This window comes from Lytechinus variegatus, chromosome 1 (assembly GCF_018143015.1).
Source record: "Lytechinus variegatus isolate NC3 chromosome 1, Lvar_3.0, whole genome shotgun sequence".
NCBI classification, from domain to species: domain Eukaryota; kingdom Metazoa; phylum Echinodermata; class Echinoidea; order Temnopleuroida; family Toxopneustidae; genus Lytechinus; species Lytechinus variegatus.
The window spans coordinates 13,459,519-13,480,825 of NC_054740.1; the positions used below are offsets into that span (position 1 = coordinate 13,459,519).

Here is a 21,307-nt window from a genome sequence, read left to right on the forward strand (position 1 = left end):
ATATTGAAAATTGAGCCAAATTCGCCCCGCCCTCAAAAGTTCAGCCCGATTTGGCTTCGTATATTACATGACAATTATGATGTCAGGGAAGGAAGCTGCTGAGTGTTGTTAACGTTTGGAGCGTGAAGTGCCTATTGTGGCTGCACGTGTGGATTCAAAGTGAAAAAATGAATTGCTGGAATAATATTCAGAACATGAATCTTCAAAGTCTGAAGAATCAGACGCAGCAGATGACGATGCAGCAGCCATGATCAAAACCTCATAAAAATCAAAAAATTTCTGGTAAGGATGAGCTCGGTCAAAACAGCAACGACACGAGGAACGTGTACAATAACTAGGGGTCTGGCTGCTCAGCTGGGAAAACCTTCCTTTGATGACGTCACAATGATTGACAGGTCGATCGGTCGACTCATTCGAAATTTTTAATGGGCGTTCCCGTTGAAGTTCATTTCCATGGAATAACTTAACACCGGTTCGCCGTACACAGGAACTGATGGCAAATTCATATTTTTCAAGTAAAACTACCTAATAATAGATAGGCCTATGTATCTAGAATAAGATGGAATTGGTGTCATAGGACCTTTCACTGTATTGTACACAGCATTTCAGTTATTTTCAATGTTGTGCAACAACTCTTTTGAAAGACTTGTGCTTTTTGCACCATTGTAAATATTTTTGCATGCATCCTTTAATTGCCCAGTATTATTACAAACACCTCATTTGTAAACAACAACTCAAGTGTTCTACTTCATGAACACTAGATTCTTCACTATCCGCTTTTATAGATGATGATTAAATGATGATTAAATGAAACACTACACGTACAGGTCTTCAATTTAAAAACTTTTGCTGGTATGAAAAATGAAGTTTACTCCCTAGAGCATCTAACTTTATGTGGTATTAGGGGGGAGAGTCCATCATAAATGTTGATTTGAATTTATAAAAAAATGGCACAAACTATTTTAGGAGTATCAATCAGTTTTATTAATTTTTACTGGAAATTTGTGAAAATTCTAAAGTTGACACTCACAATTCTCTGCAGTCACAACATTTCACCACCCACTGTTGGCTTCATCAGGCTTTCAAGTCTACTGGATGAATCACAATATTAAAGGAGTACCCCAGGCTGAAAATTAGGTGATTTGAACAGATGTTCATTCAAAATGGTTCATTAGGATAAAAACTTTAAACGCAGCATAAAGTTAAGTTACAAAAAGCTTAGAAAATATAAAAGCTATTTCATGGTACAATACTTGTATAACACAACAAAACAAAAGTAACAATTATTACATTTATAGCTAAACAAAATTATCACAGAATAAAACATGAAAAATACTACATCAACGTCAATAACAATAATCACAGAACTGAATCAGAATTTGCGATTGTGTTACAAAGTTATAGAATCAATATGAATCAAGGGGATTGAGAAATACAAATGAGCAAAATAACAATAACAAAAAAGAAACAAGAGATGAGCTATATCCATGTACATGTATGTGTGTCCACTCTTCTTTCCATATTGAGAGGGCAAGTACAGTATTAACATTCTAATATTAATAATCTACCGTACCGTAATTGTTTGTACAGTGTAAATGCCATATGAGATTGATTTTTATAGGTAGACCTACAGTACATACTTGTAATACAGTTTTTCATCTCTATTTATGAAGAGATGTATTGACTTCTATCCACTATGTTAAAGGCTATGAAGGAACTGTCCCTGGATTTATCTGCAGTAATTTACAGAGCTCTGACTCTAGAAAGACTGTTCATTTTGCAATCACTTTCCTGAACTGGTTTCCACTAAAAACAGTTTTGGTGTGAACACTCCAAGTGATCCATCAAGCCATCTTAAACAGTTATTAAAGGAGAATGAAACTTTTTGAACAACTTAGCTTTCAAGTATGAAAACAGATAAAGAATGGGATTGACATAATAATTGGCATTTATATAAAGCTTTATCAATCTACGACTGCTCAAAGCACTTCACAATTATTATTGTTCCATAACATTTGGACAAACAATATTTGGGTATTTGATTGTCAAGGTCACTATGGAAATTGTCCTGTTGGCAACAGGATCAAGCATTATGGTGTCACTCAAGCACAACTGACCCCTTTGTACACTCAATGAAAATATACCCTAAACATCAATTTTTGCTCATTCTAAAAAGTTTGTATCCATGTTACACTTTATGAAACCTCTAATACCGTCCCCATTTAAAGAAACCATAAAACCAGTCTATGGATAAGCTTGATGAAAGGGAGAAGACTGTTTGATTAAAATAATGTCTCAGAGAAGGAAGGGGGTCTCTTCTAGCATTTTCTTTTCCTCTTGGAGCTGCTTTGAAAGTCTGCAACATTTAGCTTCCCATCCGGCCGGCAGCGTATAGAGTTCCTAACGAGATTGCCTTTGAGACTCCCTACCACTGTGTGTAACCCAAGACAGCTGTTACCATACAGGGGTCCGGATGATCAGCTAATGACAAATCAATATCACCTGAATAGCAGCTGAACATCTTCCCATTTTCCTTTCCTCTTTTTGAGATGGTGTAAAATTGGGGGTAGTCACAGACCTTTGGTTTCTGCAAAGTGATTTTGAGTCTGAATTAGTGAGACCATATTCACGCATACATGGCTGCTTCAGCATTAGACAGTAATTTTGGAGTCTAGTCTTCATTCTAGACATGTATGTTGGTCCAAATTCACAAATGTGTTTTTTTAAACCATCGGTTGAACCCATGGTTTATGCAGATTTCCTGTATAAATTATGCTTACATGTACATGTATTTAACAAGTATATTTAAAAATGCCAGTATAAAAAATGCCTTAAACTTTAAAGCCTATTACAATTCAAAGCTTTGGTAAAGCCAAAGGTTCAAGATATTGCATGCACATTGAACTACATGTAGGCCTATTCTCTATATATGTAGTAAAGTACATGGGTTTTTACTGCTTTTAGGCCATATTACTTTTAAAGTAGAAATATGGTAAAAATGGAGAATCATATTGAATTAAAGGAGAAAATAAGGAGAACACGATGGTGTACATCATTTATCATGGAGACCGATTAAACTCAGTTAATTGATATTTTAAAGTTCTCTCTCTAAATGCTTCAAACCTGCAGAATTACGAACTGCGAAATTGGGAATTTTTGGTGATGTCACTGTCTGTACGAGAGGAGTGATTGGGTCTCCCACATGAAGCTCCACTTGCATGTAAAACCGAGGGTACGTTTTCTCCACATTGTCACTGAATACTTCGATCCCGAAATGAAAGAAAACCCATAATTTTATCTAGATTTGGATTTTCAAATTGATGATTTTGAAGATGAAGAGAATGATGATGAAGGGAATAACAAAGTGACGAAGTTGGAGGTAAATTGGGGGAATTACGCCGATGATGATGAGTCAGACAATTCAGCTTGCAACACGATCATATGCTGATTCGCTACCAACTCATGCAGCTGCTACAAGTGCTAGCTACACCACGCTAACCAAATTGAATTCATGAAAATGAATAACCACATCCAGACAGAGTCTATTACCTCTTTCAAAATAAGAAGGAAAATAATGATATAACTGTACTTACAAACAAGTGAATATAAACCGAACCTGAAGGCAAATCAACTCAACGAATAGCAGCAGACGATATGCACCGACGATAAAGTTCATGTGGCTGGAATAGATTGTCACTCGTTCTGTTAGATGTAATTTTTATCTTGTCAATTTGGCAAAATTACGAAACTTGGGGAATTATTTATCTATATAAAAATACAGTGACATCGCGTATTATTTTTGAAATCGCGATAAAACCTTTTTTGAAGGAAAACGTTGAGGTAAATTGAAATTAGATGTAAGAGATCATCCCCATCATGCGTAGCATATGTGATCGTAAACAAACCATCACAACACATGGCGTATTGCTTGCTGGCCTTGGCTGAGAGAGTAGATCTCTGCACGTGTTGCACAGCTCTCAATAAGCAAGGCGAGCAAGGAAGGAATACCGGTACATGTTTGTGTTTGAGATGGTTTGTTTGCAATGACATACAAGCCTTTAAAGACAAATGAATGTTGTTGCAGTAAACCCAGATTCCATTTAGATACTGGTATAAACCAAACTTTATGAACTTTGAATTTAAGCTGCAAAACAATCATACTGAAGGGTTCCATCCATTAGCTCTGAACAGGGACGATTGTCTCCGCTCTAAATTCCACAGCTTAAAGGAGAACGAAACCTTTAGAATAAGATAACTTGTGTGACAACAGAAAAATCAAGGAAAAAGATCAACAAAAGTTTGAGAAAAATTGGACAAATAATGAGAGGGTTATGAGCGTTTGAATATTGTGATCACTAATGCTATGGAAATCCTCCAATTGGCAATGTGACAAAGATGTGTGATGTCACTTGTGAACAACTCTCCCATTACTTCAGTATACAACTGCCTCTTTTATCACATCTATCAGTATGGCATATACATGTACATGTAGGAGGGCATGTACATGTACCTGGACATGTAATACAGATTTAAAGAATACATCATGGGTAAAGAGTTGTATCACCATATATGAGAAGAACCATTTCTTTGGATAATTTATAGTCCATCAAAGGGAAATTCGTTCGCATGTCACATCACACATCCTTGTCGCATTGCCAATAGGAGGATCTCCATAGCATTAGTGATTCCAATATTCAAATGCTCATAACTTTCACATTATTTGTCCGATTCTTCTGAAACTTTCCATGTTCTTATTCTTTGATTTTTCTGTTTCGACACAAGCCTAATTGTTCCAAAGATTTCATTCCTCTTTAAATTTTAGATTTTGGTCATTTACAATACCGTGGGAGTATACATGTAGTGTAGTTCTGGAAACATATTTTCTGACATAATAATATACAATAATTTTCTTTTTAGAAATTTATAACAAAAGGCGGTGCTGCACCATCCCGAGTTTGCTCAATATCGAGATTTTAGCCCGATCAGCCCTCTTCGCGATTAATCTCGAGATTCAAGAAACCCCGTCTCCACCATCGCAAGAAGAGCGATTCTTGCTCGAGCGAGGCAACAAGCCCGAAATTCCGAGCATGCGCACTTTCAGTCTTGAAGTTTCAACGGCCCGCGCTTTTGAATAACTTCCCGCGATATGCAATCAAGTACTCCTTTCACCGTAGCACTTTCGCCGAATTCGATCGTTGTTATGCAACAATCCTCTCAGCTCAGCCGCGCTATAATAATTTATAAGCGAGTGAAGACAGAAGTATTCTTCGTTTAATATGATGGCGGAGAAAGAGGCAACGACAGAGGGGGGGGGAGAGAGAGAGAGAAAGTGGAAAGAAATGCTATTTGCTCACATTTCGCGAAGGAATAAGACGACACTGCTGTCAGTATCGCCGATAATGAGCGCCTCCCCCATCGGTCTGGTCTCTCCCAAAATCCATTCACTGGGGGGCTGGGGGGGGCACCATCGTTGCTGATTGGGGAATTGATGAACGCTATTCGCAATAAAGTTTACTTTCGCATGCGTTCGGTACAATCGCGATGTGTTTATGTTTTGACCAAGGCGGAAATGGAACGCAAATTGCATTATGGATTGACGTCATGAATAAATCAACCCGAGTTCAATCCCGAGTGTGTCTGCACCTACGAATTAGCGGGATAATTCGTAAATAGCGCGCTATTTTGCAAATAAACCCGAGTTGACTTGGGATTGCAATCTCGAGATTAATCCTACGAACTAGCGCGATAATTGCGTCTGCATTACAAACAATCTCGAGATTTTTCAGATCGGGATTATTTGCCGGATCAGAAATAGCGCGCTAATTTGAAAACTCGGGATGGTGCAGACGGCCTTACTATGTGTGCAGCTACATGTATATGAACAGGAAGTTGAAGTTATATTGAACGGCCTTTCACGATACATTTACCATGTACTTGCATCCCTTTAGAATGGCGGGGGGGGGGGGGGGTTCAGAAGAAGAGTAAAAGGTAGTGAGTTTGGTTCAAGCCATCAACTTGACACACATTATCTCCTGCTTCCTCTTCATCGTGTCAATGTTCTGTAATGTTGTTAAAACAAAACAAGTCGGAACACTTGTTCCAGATAAGACCTCTCAGCTGTTCCTACCACCTACGAGTTTACGTGACAATCCAACATTTTATGTCTTTTTTTTGGCATCATTCTGTCAACACCGTTCAACCCAAGGAACATGGTTTTCAAAGACATTTAGGATGCTGTGTACATACATTCCTGGTATACTGTACATTATTCATTGCCATGCCTATGCGTATCAGTTGAAAACATGCAGTGTTGTCAGAAATACACTCTTGGCTTTTGTTTTTTCCCATTCATTACAACTTCACATAGAAGCTCAGATGAGAATTAAATGCTATAGTGTAGTTAATCTTTGATAGTTGAGATAGTATTGTGTGAACTGTACAAGATCCCTTTTTATACTTTGTGATACAGTCTGAGCTAATGTGATGTTTACAGTGCAGTTTACTTGTGTGGATTGAGAACCTCAAAACAAACTCTGGGACACACCCACTTGACCGATTGTAGGCTCGTAGCAGGGGCCCATCTTACAAAGAGTTGCAATCGATCCGATCAATCGCAACTATGGAAAGCCAGCAAAGTCAACATATACAATGCATGTTTGCTCAAATTTTTTTTCTAGATATGAATGTATATCCATAAATTCATGATTTCTTGATAGTTTGGTGTGTACTCCTTTGTTTACAAAGGACATTTTGCAAGTTTCCTATAGAAAAAATTATGGCACTGATGGATTTCCATAGAGTTATGATTGATTGGATCAAAAATAACTCTTTGTAAGATGGGGCCCTGGACGCAAGATCATCACTGCCTCCGCACTCCTGTTTGGCATGTCAATATGTTTTATAAAGAGGGGGGGGGGGGGGCTGAGCAGCGTCGGAGCTGATTTTGGTACAGATTCTAGAGTAACTGAAATTAAAAGAAACCAAAATACAAGGAGAGAGTTGATCGAGCAATCCAAAACTTGTTTCATCAAAATCAGTTGTAGAATAAAGTGAGTTTGGTGTTTGAAAAGTCTTGTTGTACATGTAGGCCTACTCTCTCATGCTTCAAAATGGCCGATTTTGTGGACAAATCTCCATTTGTTTAATTCACTTTGATCAATTTTGAGGATCCCCATAGAAAGTACAAAGATACATTTACGTCCATAACTTGCTTCAGATGTTTCATATTTGATGAAACTTGTTCTAAATTGTTTCTCTCATTTAATACTCTTTCCAATATTAAAGATTGCTTCTTTTTTTGTGTTTTGGTTTCCTTTAAAGTCTGAAAAAAGGTTTGTCAGAGTGGCACATCCCACATGTACATGAAAGCCAGAAACGAGCCTCCCCCCCATCCATCTCATTGCACTTCACATCAGCTGGTTTGCAGCTCATGAGTGTCGGCATTCCAAATCAGACTCTACATATAGGCCTACGTACATTAAACAGTGGATAGCACAGAAAAATATGAAAAATGCAAGGGTGAAATTAGCACCCAAAAGGCCCCCCTGAAAGAGCCCTGGAAATTCCTGTACACTGTAGGTTTCAATGAAAAAATTATAAATTGAAATCTCTATACAGTGTGGCTGATGAGCTCAAATGTAGCCCTGTAATTTTTGTTAATCATTTTTTTTCTCCTTGTGAATAGTATTAGAAATAATATATGCCAATATGACTCATGATCCAGCCAGATACTTCCTTCTTTCATATTGAAATATTTGCACATGGCTTTGGTTTATAGAAGTGCATTATTTGTTCCTTGTCTGCATACAGCATCATGTCAATTTTCATGAAAGTGAGCTTTTTATATTGATACAATATTCAGCATATAGGCCTACAGGCATCTCAATGAAAACCATGAATATAGGCCATATTGTAATAATGATTTCTGTTGTTATAGTGAACCCCTGCCATGGTGTAGCGGTTCTGTCTCTTGCCTTGTAATCAGAGGGTCGTGTGTTCGAATCCCCCTTGGCCTAGCGCCCTTTGGCAGGGCGTCAATCCACACTTTGCCACTCTCACCTAGGTGCTAATTGGGTACTGACCAGTAGGAAACAACCTTCATTGTAGTTGGTTTAGCAAGTGTGCGCCTAACAGGCTGCTAAAATAGCTATGAATCCAGTGAGAGGTTTTTGTGAAGCTCATTGAGCAGTCTTAGATTGATGAGCACTACTAAAAGTCAGTTATTATTCTTTTTTTATTTCCAACAGTATCCATTGTGATCGGAGTGCCTACAATCAAGAGAGACGTGCAGAGCTACTTGATGGAAACTCTTCATTCTCTCGTCAGCGGGCTGTCACAAGAAGAGAAACTTGAGTGTCTTATTGTAGTCTTCATTGCAGAGGTAAGAATTATCTCTGTTCCTGTTGAATTTACTCAGGAACTTGGCAAAGCAGCTTTCAGCCCCGTCAACACCAAGCTGTTGGTATTTAACAAAATATAGCCATAGGAATCATTTTACAGTATGTCAAAGTTAATCAGGCATACATGTATATAGTGGCTAACCATTGTAGTCAACAAAAAGGTCAAGTCCACCTCAGAAAAATGTTGATTTAAATCACTAGAGAAAAATCAGACAAGCACAATGCTGAAAAATTCATCAAAATCGGATGTAAAATAAGAAAGTTATGACATTTCAAAGTTTCGCTTATTTTCTACAAAATAGTTATATGAACGAGCCAGTTACATCCAAATGAGAGAGTTGATGATGTCACTCACTCACTATTTCTTTTGTTTTTTAATTGTTTGAATTATACAATACTTCAATTTTTACAAATTTGATGATTAGGACCTCATTGCCTAAAGCACAAAATGTTAAAATAATGGAATTCCACATGTTCAGGGAGGAATGAAACTTCATTTCACATGACAATGACGAGAAAATAAAAATATTTCATATTTTATATAATAAAACACAAAAGAAATAGTGAGTGAGTGATGTCATCAACTCTCTCATTTGGATGTAACTGGCTCGTTCATATAACTATTTTGTTGAAAATAAGCGAAACCGATTTTGATGAAATTTTCAGTGTTATGCTTGTTGAATTTTTCTCTTTTTATTCAAATCAAGTTTTTGTTGGGGTGGACTTGTCCTTTAAAGTTGAGGTAAGGGCCGAGCTGTGATTCAAACTCACAACCTTTCAATCATATCAAGTCCAATGCTCTAAAACCACTAGACCACTTGACCCCTTTAATCTAGACAGATGACTGGTCTAAATAAACCCCGTCATGTGACCAAAGATAGTTCCAACCCATGTCACGAAATTGGCAAAAATGCCATGAATCCCGGCATCTGACGTCACAAGCCGAAAAAGTAACCCGAGCTGTGACATCAGATGTAAATAGTTAAAAAAGTATTTACGGATGGGCGGGGCTTAACCCAAACTCGTTTGCACGTACAATGCGTGTATACATGTGATCAAACCATGGGCCTCATCTAAGCAAATAAAAAGTATTACTGAATTCTCTCTCAAAGATTGCTGTTCATTCAGTTATATGCTGCATTGTTATCTGTTGTATTTAATTCCGTTGACGGATATAAATCAAATATATGGCCTTCGATCAGAGGTTTGGTGAAACTATGATCCCCTGAGTGGTGCAAAATGCAACCATTTTTCTTCAGGGCTGCCCTCCTTAGGAAAATAGTCAAATTCCAGCGTCACTTTGGGAACCATAGTTCCAACCACCTCCTCTGCCGGCCGTACATATTTGTTCACTATCATCCAACCAGGGGACGAGAAGGAATGGTCTATCAGTCATATCATGTGTTGAGTAGGATTATCAACCTACTCAATTCAATTAGTAGTAAATGATTGATTACTCACACTTATTTTAAAAATACAGTGTATTCCAATCAGTTTTTTATGTGCTTTAAATATTAGTAATAAAATTGGGAAGGTGGGGCACAAATGATGACATACATGTACATGTATCAGCATATAGTCAATAATATTACTCTATACATTTATTGTTTGTTACATGTAGCTTTACATGTACACTTTCATTAATTTTGGGCCATTTTGACTATCATTTTTTTTATGAAGTTATTGAGCAAAAATGGTGTATACTATGGGCAGTGTCTTAGAAGGAGCATTAGGATATTTACATGTACATTTGGTCCTGAAATTCCAATTTTTGGCAACTAGACTGTACTCTGTACATGTATTTCGACCAAACTTGATACAATACTCCATGCACATTGTTGGGAGCTAAAATACTTTGTATTTCCTCTGCATACATGTAGTTCTATTTCTAAAAGAAAGTTTAAAATTGTACCACTCGGTTTCCACCAAATGTCATAAACTCATGTCTTGAGGGGTATCCCTCCCCCCTCCCACAAAAAAAGTTGATGAAAAGAGAAAAATCAAAGAAGAATGATGCTAAAAATGTCATATTTTGAATCAAGTTATGACATTCTAAACATGTACAGTGATGAAAGGATTTACATGTATGACGTCAAGAAATAAATCATTATTGTCATTGTGAACCATTGTCATTGTCACTCTTTTGTACATTTACTTGACTATATACATAATCAGTATTTGCAGATTTGACAATGAGGTGACTTTTCACCAAATTACAATAGATAAAAACTTATTCTAATTTGAATTTCATAACACATGTAATTGTTTATTATAATACTTTAAGTCACCTGAGTGTTTTCATTAATATTTTATGAATGTAGCCAATAATGATTTTATATGTTTTCTGACTAGCATTTTTTATTTAAATACATAAACATTTCATATTGACAGGATATTGTAATTGCAAGTGGAAACAAACACTCTTTTACGTTCAATGTTTTATAATAAGTATTATGCATCTAAACATTTATTGCCATTTTATACTGATTTTATTTTTTTAAATATTTTTAAACCCTGACTAGTGAAGAGAGTTTCATAATAGAAACTAGTTTTTCTTTCAGTCCTCCTAAGGCAATTAATTTCTTCCTCTTGTACATATTCTAGTTGTATTTTGTCTGGAAATAAAATAGATGAAAATAAAAAAACGGCAATGCCACATGTTCAGGGAGGAATCAAACTAAACATTTCATATTTTAATGAACCACAAACGAAACAAAGAGTGGATGATGTCATCGGTTCCCTATGTGTACATACAGACCAGGATGTCCATAACTGTTTGTAAAATCAAGGAATGAAAATATCCTAAATTTCTTTTCGTATTACACGTACATTCGATGTTGATGAAATTTTCATTGTTGAGCTTGTTTGGATTGTTCTCATTTTCATATTCACTTCAACTTTTTTTAGGGGCTTAATACATCAAGTGTTTATCAATTTTATTGCTGGTCAGAGGCATGTTTTTCACACAACCATCCGCTAAATTCCCAGATTATTCTTTTGATAAATGTAGGGTTTATCTCACTAATTAATGCGTACTAATCATATATTTCAACAATTGTCTATGTGTTTACAGGCAGACAAAGATTATGTCACGAAAGAAGCAGCATCGATACAAAAAGAGTAAGTAAATTTATACAGGTTTCTTCGCAACAATGCACACTCAGTGCTGCGAAAACCTCACATTTCACGCTCAAACAAACAATCCATTTGTATTTATCCTTTTTCATGAAAATTTATAAAATTTCGGATTGTTATTTTTCAAAAATGTTATATAATCAGGAAGCTATTAAAAAGTGAAATTCTCGACAAATTTGGTGTGAAACTGTTCCCCTCAGAATGTTGCAGTGAAAAGTTATAGCTAGTTAGATTTGAGCAAGTCCATTTTGTTTGCCGCCCCTGATCTCTCCTTGAAAATAGTTCAGCACAGAGGGGTTTATGGCCCCAGCACTCAAAGAGTTAAAGACAGACTGTGTCCATGATTCAAAATTAAAACCAGTGTTTCAATTGCGAAATCAGAGCTTTATAAGGGCTCTTCCATAAAATAAACTTTATTGCTAGGGCTGAGTCGATGTGTTTTAAAACACTGTTCAGTCGACCTCTAAAAGCATAAGCGTTTCGATTTTTAAACCCTTTTTTTTGGGGGGGGGGGACAAAACAAATAAAAAGCCTTCCCCACGAGTTGCTGAAATTTTACCTTAATAATAGATCCAAGGAATGATCTTTTTTCTAGATGTTTTCTCAAAAATTATGTTTAATTTAGTTGGAAACTTATCAAAAAAAAAAAGAATATTCCCTTTTTTTCCTTGACTCTGAAAGATTGCCTTTGGTTGATGCCAAACTTTATGTATATCTACTATTTAACATGATCACTTTGATGTAGGACTAGAATTTGCCAAATTATGAATTCATCTTTACCTACATGTATTTAAAGCCTGTGTATAGCTTTGGTAAAGGGTCAATAATGTGATTGATAATCGAATATCATCTAATATGACAGTCTTACTGAAGCGTAGAGACCGTTAGATATTTTTCCAACGGCACTTCTCTGAGAAAATTTCAAATCTTGGATATATAGCGCCCTCTTACGGCGATGCTTGTTTTAAATTAAAAAAATGGGCATTCAAGCACTTATCTTATAAATTTAGAGATAAGATATCCAAAAGTTACAGACAAAGAACATATCTTGAAAGTTTCAACCCATTCCATGATTTGGAATAGGATTTAATTGAAAGACAAAAACACACAGATATTTTAATTTGATCGGGTGACCCGATCAAGTTAAATTTCCTTGTAAAATCGCAAAATTTATCCTGTAAAACACATTTTCATTTCATATCCTCCACATCATAACTGTTATAGGGCATATCCATTCATATTAGCTAGCAATGAATTGGAATAGTGATAGGTGCATTTTGGTGGATTTACCAAAACTATACACAAGCTTTAAAGATATAATTTTTTGACCAATGGATAACCAAAGATTTAATTTTAATTATTGATGCTCTAAATTTGCAACATCATAAAAATAACATGATCACTTTAACTTGAAAATGCAAATTGGCAACTTTTCATGAAATATCACCCTAATCATAATGATTAATGATAATGTTGTGATGTTATTTTCCTATGTATTTATTTTTTAAGATTGAAAATGAATCAACAAAAGTTAATTTTGCCAATTTGAGTAGCAAAATAAGATTAATTTTGACTTTATGAAAGCTGTGTGCCTCCATGAATTAATCTAGTCCTCGGCTACATCTACAGTGTATCAAGAACTTTCATTGTGAGCACTATGATGACTAACCTAATGACATTTGAAATGGATCAATATACGACTCCAAGGATGAAGATTAAACCATCTGACAGTCTCATTTTAGTCCAATATAATTGCAAAGAAGAATTAATTTACAATTATCTCTGATGGTATGTACATATATATTGCACACTTATCTGTTTTGGGCTTCTGTATTCATTGCTGAATCAAGGGCCTGCATGATGTGCAGTTGAGCATAGAGAGTTGTGCTGGCATTACCAATTTTATTTCAGAAATATAGTATACAGTGTTGTAGTGCCTTGATGCTCGGCCTTGGCCTTAAGGCGCCTTAAGGCCTATTTTTTCAAAGCCTTGGCCTTGAACATTCAAGCCTTGGCCTTGGCCTTGAGGATTTTGAGCCTTGAAATTTCAAGGCATTTTCAAGGCATTTTCAAGGCTTTTTCAAGGCATTTTGTATTTTGTACTTCCATTTGTTTTATACAAGTAATTATAAATGTTTCAATTGTTCTGTACATCTAATGACACTAAATACTACCAGTCAGCAGCAGCAGAAGCAGTAAGTGTACTTAGCAGTGCCATCAATTGCAATTATCATCACATAATTATGTAACAAAGAGAAGTGATGAAAATTAATATTATTTATTGGTAATATGATGTAATCATGACTAATAAGGATAATGACAATATCAATAATAATGATAATAATTATGATTAGGATTATAGTCAGTATAACTACAGGGGGGGCATGGGGGCACGTGCCCCCCCCCCCCATCGGCTGACTAAAAAAAAGGAGGAAAAGAGGGAGAAAGGAAGAGAAACGTAGTGGGAAAGAAGACATTTATGTTCATTATAATGTTATAATTATGTTATGTTACATTACATAACATTTTTTTCATATAAATGAAACATAATTTGCTCAGGGCATATATGTCTTCATTGTTCCTGGTGCTCCCATTGTCTGTTTACCGAGATATATAATCCTGTAAAAACCTCCCGTTTTCAAGTCAATAATTATAATAGAGGATACTTATTAAGCGCATAATAACTGGTCTAGTTCTCTATGCGCTTACCACCAAACAAATATACACCAAACTACCAAATATATTTGCTCGCACTTCGAGTTATTCTTTTACATGTACAATAGTATGCTTCTTTTTCATGAATACTTTAAGTGATTGTCCCATTTTAAGGTCTTAATATAAAACATTTCCTGTCCGTGCTTACGTTCGCAGTAGTGGATTTCTGAAAGATGTCTGCTCTCCATCAATTCCTAGAATGAGTCCTTAAAATGTCCCTTTTTCTGTTTTCTGATCTGAATATCAAAAATTTTCAGCTCGCGCTTTGCGCTCGCATCATTTGGTTAGTGAACCACATAATGTCTTCTTGAATTCCTACAAACAAGCCTTAAAATGCCACTCTTCAGATCTGAATTTCCTAAATTTTCAGCTCGCGCTTCGCGCTCGCAAGATTTGATTAGTGAGATGGGTATGTTAATCATGATTACAAGCGCTTTATGTGCATGTTTAGATGTAATTCTAACAAAATCAGCAAGCGCTTATTGGCACTCCCATTAGATGACTATGGTGAGATGTGTATAATCTTAATAGATAAGATTCCTAAAATATAGTCCTTAAAATCTTCCTGTTTGGGGTCAATATTTACAAAAATTTCAGTTCGCGCTTCGCGCTCTTATTATTTAGCGAGACAGGTACGTATCATGATTACAAAAGATTGATTGTAATGTCCCTTTTTAGGTTTGAATATCAAAAATTTTAAGCTCGCGCTTCGCGTTCGCATTATTTGACAAGTGAGATACATGTCCGTTTATTGGCACTGTCCTTATAAAAATATCTCTATTAGGTCAGTATATAGGCAATTCCAAGTTTTTACTGGTGCCCCCCAATGCCTTGACCCACGGTACGCCACTGATTATAGTGATTTTATGACAGGAATAATTCTGACAGATTTGACTGCAATTTTGACAACAATTTTCATACTTTAAAAATAGCTTACTCTAAAGAATGATAACAAGGTTGATTTCTATTCCATTAGGTTTTTCCTTGTATTATTTTCTTTGACCAACAAGAATGTTTAAGTCTTAATGATATTCTGAAAAGATTCGGTAAACTTAAACACAAACTTCAATTTCGTCATTTCCAAATGGGCTATGGCATCAATGGCATGATGAGCCCAACAATTTTGAGGGGCCAAGCATGGCATACAGAGCAAAATTTTAGGTTTCAAAATCAACAAATTTTGGATTGTGCTTGCATAAATTATTGTTAAGTAAGGTTCGCATTCAATTTACAAAAAAAATGCTTAGAATATCTAGTTTTAAGGTCGGAATATTACAAATTTTTGAGCTCGCGCTTTGCGCTCGCATTATTTGATTGGTGAGTTATGTATCCTATTTATGAGTCACTAAATGCAGTCCAGAACAGCCTCCTTTTCTGGTCAGTAAAAATTTCAGCTTGTGTTTTGTGCTCGCGTTAATTTGTTTAGTAAGATGCACACCTTTTTCATGATTACAAAAACAGCTCGAAATATTTAGATTTCATTTCTTATTGCATCTTATTACAACATCTCGAAAGGATGCCCTTTTAAAAGTGATTAGCACCATAATTGACCCAAAATCGAGTTTTACAACTTCAAAATTGATTTTTTTTTTCAAAACCACTTGCTCGCTATGCTTTCTATAGCGGGAAATTAAAGCCTAAATCAAAATATATGTCTTATCAATTAGAAATCACTTAAAAAAGCTTTGCTGAACTGCACCAAAATTCTCATTTTGACTTATACTGTAAGTGCATTTTTGGCTTTGACCTCCCCCCCAAAAAAAAAAATACATTCTGCCTCCCCTGTCCCAGGTAGAGGAGAAAGACATATGTTGAGAATGGGCATGCCAGGATCAGATCACCTTGGTAATAATTATTGCAATGTGAATCGCCTAGAACAATAATTAAATGTACAAAGGTAACTACATATTTATTTTAATTTTATGTCTAAATCTACATGATCTATCATGAAATTATTTTCGTTTTAAATGTACAAGGGTCAAAAATTTTGCTCGCTCACACCTTTTATACATTTGGTCCTGTGTGTCATGTATGCCGCCTAAGCATTGTTGTCTAATTTTTTTCTCCATATATTGTACAATTGAAATGCCTTGGCCTTGGCCTTGAGGTTTTCAGGCCTTGGCCTTGGCCTTGGGTTTCCATGCCTTGGCCTCAGCCTTGGTTATTGAAGCCTTGGCCTTGGGTATTAAAGCCTTGGCCTTGGCCTTGGCCTTGGAGGTTTGAGCCTTGACTACAACACTGATAGTATACATGTACATTATATATCACTTTTCAAGTTAATTTGACAGATTAGTTATCTGTATTCCAAAGGTATTGTGAAGTCATAAATCATACGATTTGAATACTGCAAGTGATTTTACGGATTCATTGGTGCTGCCACTTTAGGGCTTTCTGTGATTATTTTCATTCAATGTACATGTATTTACACTGAAGTGAAGAAACTAATGTAAACAAAATTTAATTCATGTTTTTTTATGTCTTACTGGCTTTATCCACTGTAGGTGGTTGCCAAAAGCATATTGTATTTTGGAGTTGTCAGTCCATCTGTCTGTCTGTCCTTCCATTGTCTCTCCCTTTCCCATATAACAATAACTTTTGAAGTGCCTAGTCAGTGAGTGTTTCATGAAACAATGGCAAGTCCTTTCAAAGGACTTACCGAACGGTTCATCTGAAAAAGTCTTTTTTATCAAAATTTTAGAATTGTGAAAGTGATTTTCTCAGTCAAAAAAAATCAAGAAAGATATAAACATATAAATAATGGATGTTCAAAAAAATTTCTAGACACAAATTTATATCCATAAAGTCATTGATTTCTTGATAATTTGGTGTGTTTCCTTTGTTTACAACTTGACATTTTGCAAATTTCCTGTAGAGAAAATTATGACACTGATGGATTTCCATAGAGTTATGATTGATTGGATCAACATAACTCTTTGTAAGACGGGGTCCAGATCTGACAACTGGTCGGACAACAAATGTCGATGAAATCCTTCTGTATTTTCTGTGATGGGATGGGGGTGAATTCAGTATAAATAATCAGGAATAAAGCCTCCTGAATGTTTGTCATGACCTTGGACTTTTTGATTTTAGACGTGTTTCTGTGGTATCAAAGGTCGATATTCCAGGAATTATGGGAAGGAAGCTACAGGGGGTCATGGCAAATTTCAGCTTCCTGTTCAGTTATATACAAACCAAGGTTTTTTATTTGCCTTTGAATAAACTGCATATCCACAAGAGTTGATAGTTTAATGAAATTAATGGCAGGTCAGTAAAGTATTCAGAGCATAAACTGTGTAGAGATACATGTAGATATTGAAATTGTCTGCATCAGTAAAGTATGGAACATCATGTAGGCTTACATATTTTGTACATAGTGTTGGGCTGCTTTAACCCTAAAAAGACTGGGGGGGCTGATTCAGCTCCCCTCGACATTTTTCGCGATAAATCCGCTACGCGGAATTTTTTGACTGCGTCGCTCACTGACTTTTTAATTTCAAGTCTCGCGCAACTTTTGAGACCAAAATTGTGACCCCCGGGTACGCGGTTCCAAAATTACGCAACATTTCGTAAGTGCATGCAGACCCAAAATTACTCAAAAACGTGAATTTGTGTACAAATCCAATGCAAATAGTGTTCTTAGCCAAAATTCATAAATGTATCATTATTATTCCTTTTACTGCTTAAAATCAATTAATTTTATCTTGTTTATGGTCAAAATAAAGTCCCCGACAATTTCCATTGAAAAAACAATAAAAAACAAGGAAATACATAAGAAATTTAGAAAACAATAGAATACATAAGAAAATAAATGTGATTTTGAAATTTTTTTAAAATCAATTTGATCAGATGCCTATCTAGAGTATGTGAAACAAAAATTAGCATTTCAGGGGCATTATTTATTTAATTAGAGCAAACTTATGATTTTATGCATAAATTAGCATAATTAATGAGACATGAGATTTTTTGCAGAATTTGATGTTATAGTTTTGTAGATAATGCCATGGGCAACGCGTGTGCCAATTTTCGTCGCGATCGCGCGATCGACGGCCGAGTTCTTAAGGGGGGCTGAATCAGCCCCCCCCCCAGTCTTCTTAGACGTCGAAATAGCCCAGTCTATTTAGGGTTAACACGAATCAAACATGACAACTGCAGATTTTTAATCATGCTATACCACACCCTCTTTCCAATGTGGTTTCTCCTTCACTTTGACCCAGGAACTGTACATCTAGTGGTCATCTACAGTACATGTAGGTCAACTTCTACAACGTTCTCACTATCTTCCTAAAACAAGTTTACAGGAAACTATAGTTTACTACTTGTCGAAACCAGTTTAACGTGTAATGAGAATGGTCAAAGCTATTTTTGGAAGTGATCTTCAAAATCGGTTCATAAAACTACCTTGTGATGTAATTTTCAAGATCGCTTTGCCTCGTTAAACTGGTTTTAGCATAAGTGAGGACACAACCGTGTCACCCCACTGAGAATGTTACCATAGCAACAAGGTCGCTTTAGGTGAAGTGATTTCGAAAACCACTTTTGTGTGATCAAAAGGGAATGCTAGCAAAGCGATCTTCCAAACTGGTTTCCTGAACCTGGTTTCCTAAACTGGATTGAGAAAGTGTAATGCGAACCTTGTCTTCTCTGCAGGGTTTTAATTGCAAAATACACAAGCTACTGTGTGAAGCGAAAGCAAAGAATACAACTAACAGCACGCAGTTTGGCATGAGCGAAGAAGTAGGCCGACACAATGACATAGAATCATGATTCAAATCCCCTTTTAGTTTTATTGACCATTTTTTTATGTGATTCTGCAGAAACGTCTTTTGAACATCCTTTCCCCCAATTAATTTCATGTTTGATTTTAAAAACATTTACTTTTAATTATGATTTTAATGTTCAGTGATTTTGCAGAAATGTTTTTCAATATGTCTGTCATCATGATTCTAGGGTAAAAAACATTGGTGATCAAATGCACCCCTAGTGCTCTCACCAATTAAAAAAACTCACTTATCCATCTACATGTACACCTGTATGAATCTTCATCCGATCCTAAAATAATACTACATGTATTAATGAGAAAAGTAAGGCTATATTTATAATTACAGAGCTGCCAACCATCTTGTTTTTGCTGTAATTACCATTTTTTATTTACGTTTTTCCTTCATCAAACTCCGAACTGAAAAAAAGAGGGAAAAAAAATCAGCTTTGTAACTGGATGAATGTCATTTCAGGTAACTAGACCAAAGGTCAAAGGTCATTTGCAGTTCAATATTTCAAAATACAGTTTTGGGGATCACTGAAAACCGTTTGTCATCCCCAGAGTTTGACAAGTCTGTAACTTTGTTTAAAAAAAAACTGTGTGTATTTACTTTGATATCGCTTTGATCTGCATGGATTTTGGAGTGTCATTGGTACAGAGACAAATGCTAAATTTATCTGGGGAATAGTGTATTGTATTGTGACGTACATGTACATTTATGTACTATGTATGGTCAGTATTACACAGAGTAAACAGAGATTTTGTTTTTTCTGATTGCTCTCTCTAATTGAATATTTGCGGGCGAGTTTACATGTGCAGCTTACGGTCCACTGAGCAAAAACCCTCATTGCTCCTGTGTATAATGTGTGCTGCAGCAATGCATAAATAGTGTTTGAATTAAAACCAATCTTCCTAGTTAATGTGAAAGGTTATTGACTTAATAGTAAATTTTTCAATGATCAAGTAGTAGAGTGAATAGATGAAAATATATACCTTTCATTCATTCTCGCTAGATTTTCAGCAGAAGTGGACTCTGGATTGATAGAGGTGATATCTCCCCCTGCCGAATATTATCCTGATCTCAACAGCATAAAAGAAACATTTGGTGACACAGCCGAAAGAGTCAAGTAAGTCAAATAGGCTTCAGTATTAAAGTCAGATAATACTTGAAGGGGATGTTGAATATTGTCGAAAGTTTGGGGAAAATCCATCAAAGAATAAAAAAAGTCATCACGAACCAATAAAAAATTGAAATTGATGCATTTTATATATTACATAACATGTTGGACAGCTGCTCGTTTATGACGTCACAAATTCAAAACTTTGAATTATAATAACTTTATGGATGTCCCTCAAACCTCGAATATTTTTTTTAAATATTGTTCTGTTATTTTTATGACAATCTTTTCTTCAGGGTGAACTTCCCCTTTAATTCCCAAATAGTTGCCAATTTGTCCTGTCCTAATATTATGATCACATATATGTCCCCAAAGATTATCTTCTCCTATATACATTTTTGCTCCTATATGGAACATACTCCCACCTGGTATATCTATTACAGGAGTAATGATCTCTTCTCTTTTATTAAACCAAGGCAGTGATGCATCTAGCTTTTAATGAAGATGGTGTTTTTCTCATCAACCTTAAATTAACATGATTAATTAATGCCAAAAGGGTGATTGTCTCTCTGATCTAATTAAATCAATTAAGGAAAGTGACAAGATTACAGTAAATCCATACGTGAACTAGATATGGCTGCATCCTTTCTTCCACTATGATGGCTTTTGACAAAATTTATGCCTTAAAGGGAAAGTTCACCCCACCTTGAAGTTAAAAAGAAAGGAGTTGCAGCAAACAATTATTTCATGAGAAAGTCTTTGAATTATCAAGGTTAACGGTCACCATATTATCATATATCTGGTACATAAAACTTATCTTTGTGATATCATGAAACAAATTGCTCAAAACCGATAATTCTCATGATGACTAACACAGAAAAGCATATGTGGGACAGTGTTATTATTGCTTGGAATATTGCTCAGAAAAAGACCCAACATTTGAAGGAATTCTGTGCTTATTTTGCTCATTTCTCAGCAATTACGCATTTTTTTTATTCTGTTTCAACTCATTTTGAGATTGTTGCCACAACTAGTATTTATTTTGAATTGGTTGTTAAAGTAAAAGCATAAATAATATAGAAATTATTGGTGAAAGCTTGATGAAAATCCATCAAAGCATGGATAGTTATGAATTTTAAATGAAAGTTGTGACTTGACATATGCGAGGAGCTCTCCCCCCC

The 21,307-nt window shown here is 35.6% G+C and overlaps 1 protein-coding gene across 1 annotated transcript in view; it reads left to right on the forward strand.

Annotated features, from left to right (window-relative positions):
* LOC121406135 (alpha-1,3-mannosyl-glycoprotein 4-beta-N-acetylglucosaminyltransferase A-like) overlaps positions 1-21,307 on the forward strand; it is an 88,739-nt gene that overhangs the window by 11,867 nt on the left and 55,565 nt on the right. The window contains exons 4-6 of the mRNA XM_041597190.1: positions 8,247-8,380; positions 11,473-11,519; positions 20,022-20,135. Of these exons, the coding sequence (XP_041453124.1) occupies positions 8,247-8,380; positions 11,473-11,519; positions 20,022-20,135 (295 nt within the window). The remainder of the gene's footprint in view (positions 1-8,246; positions 8,381-11,472; positions 11,520-20,021; positions 20,136-21,307) is intronic.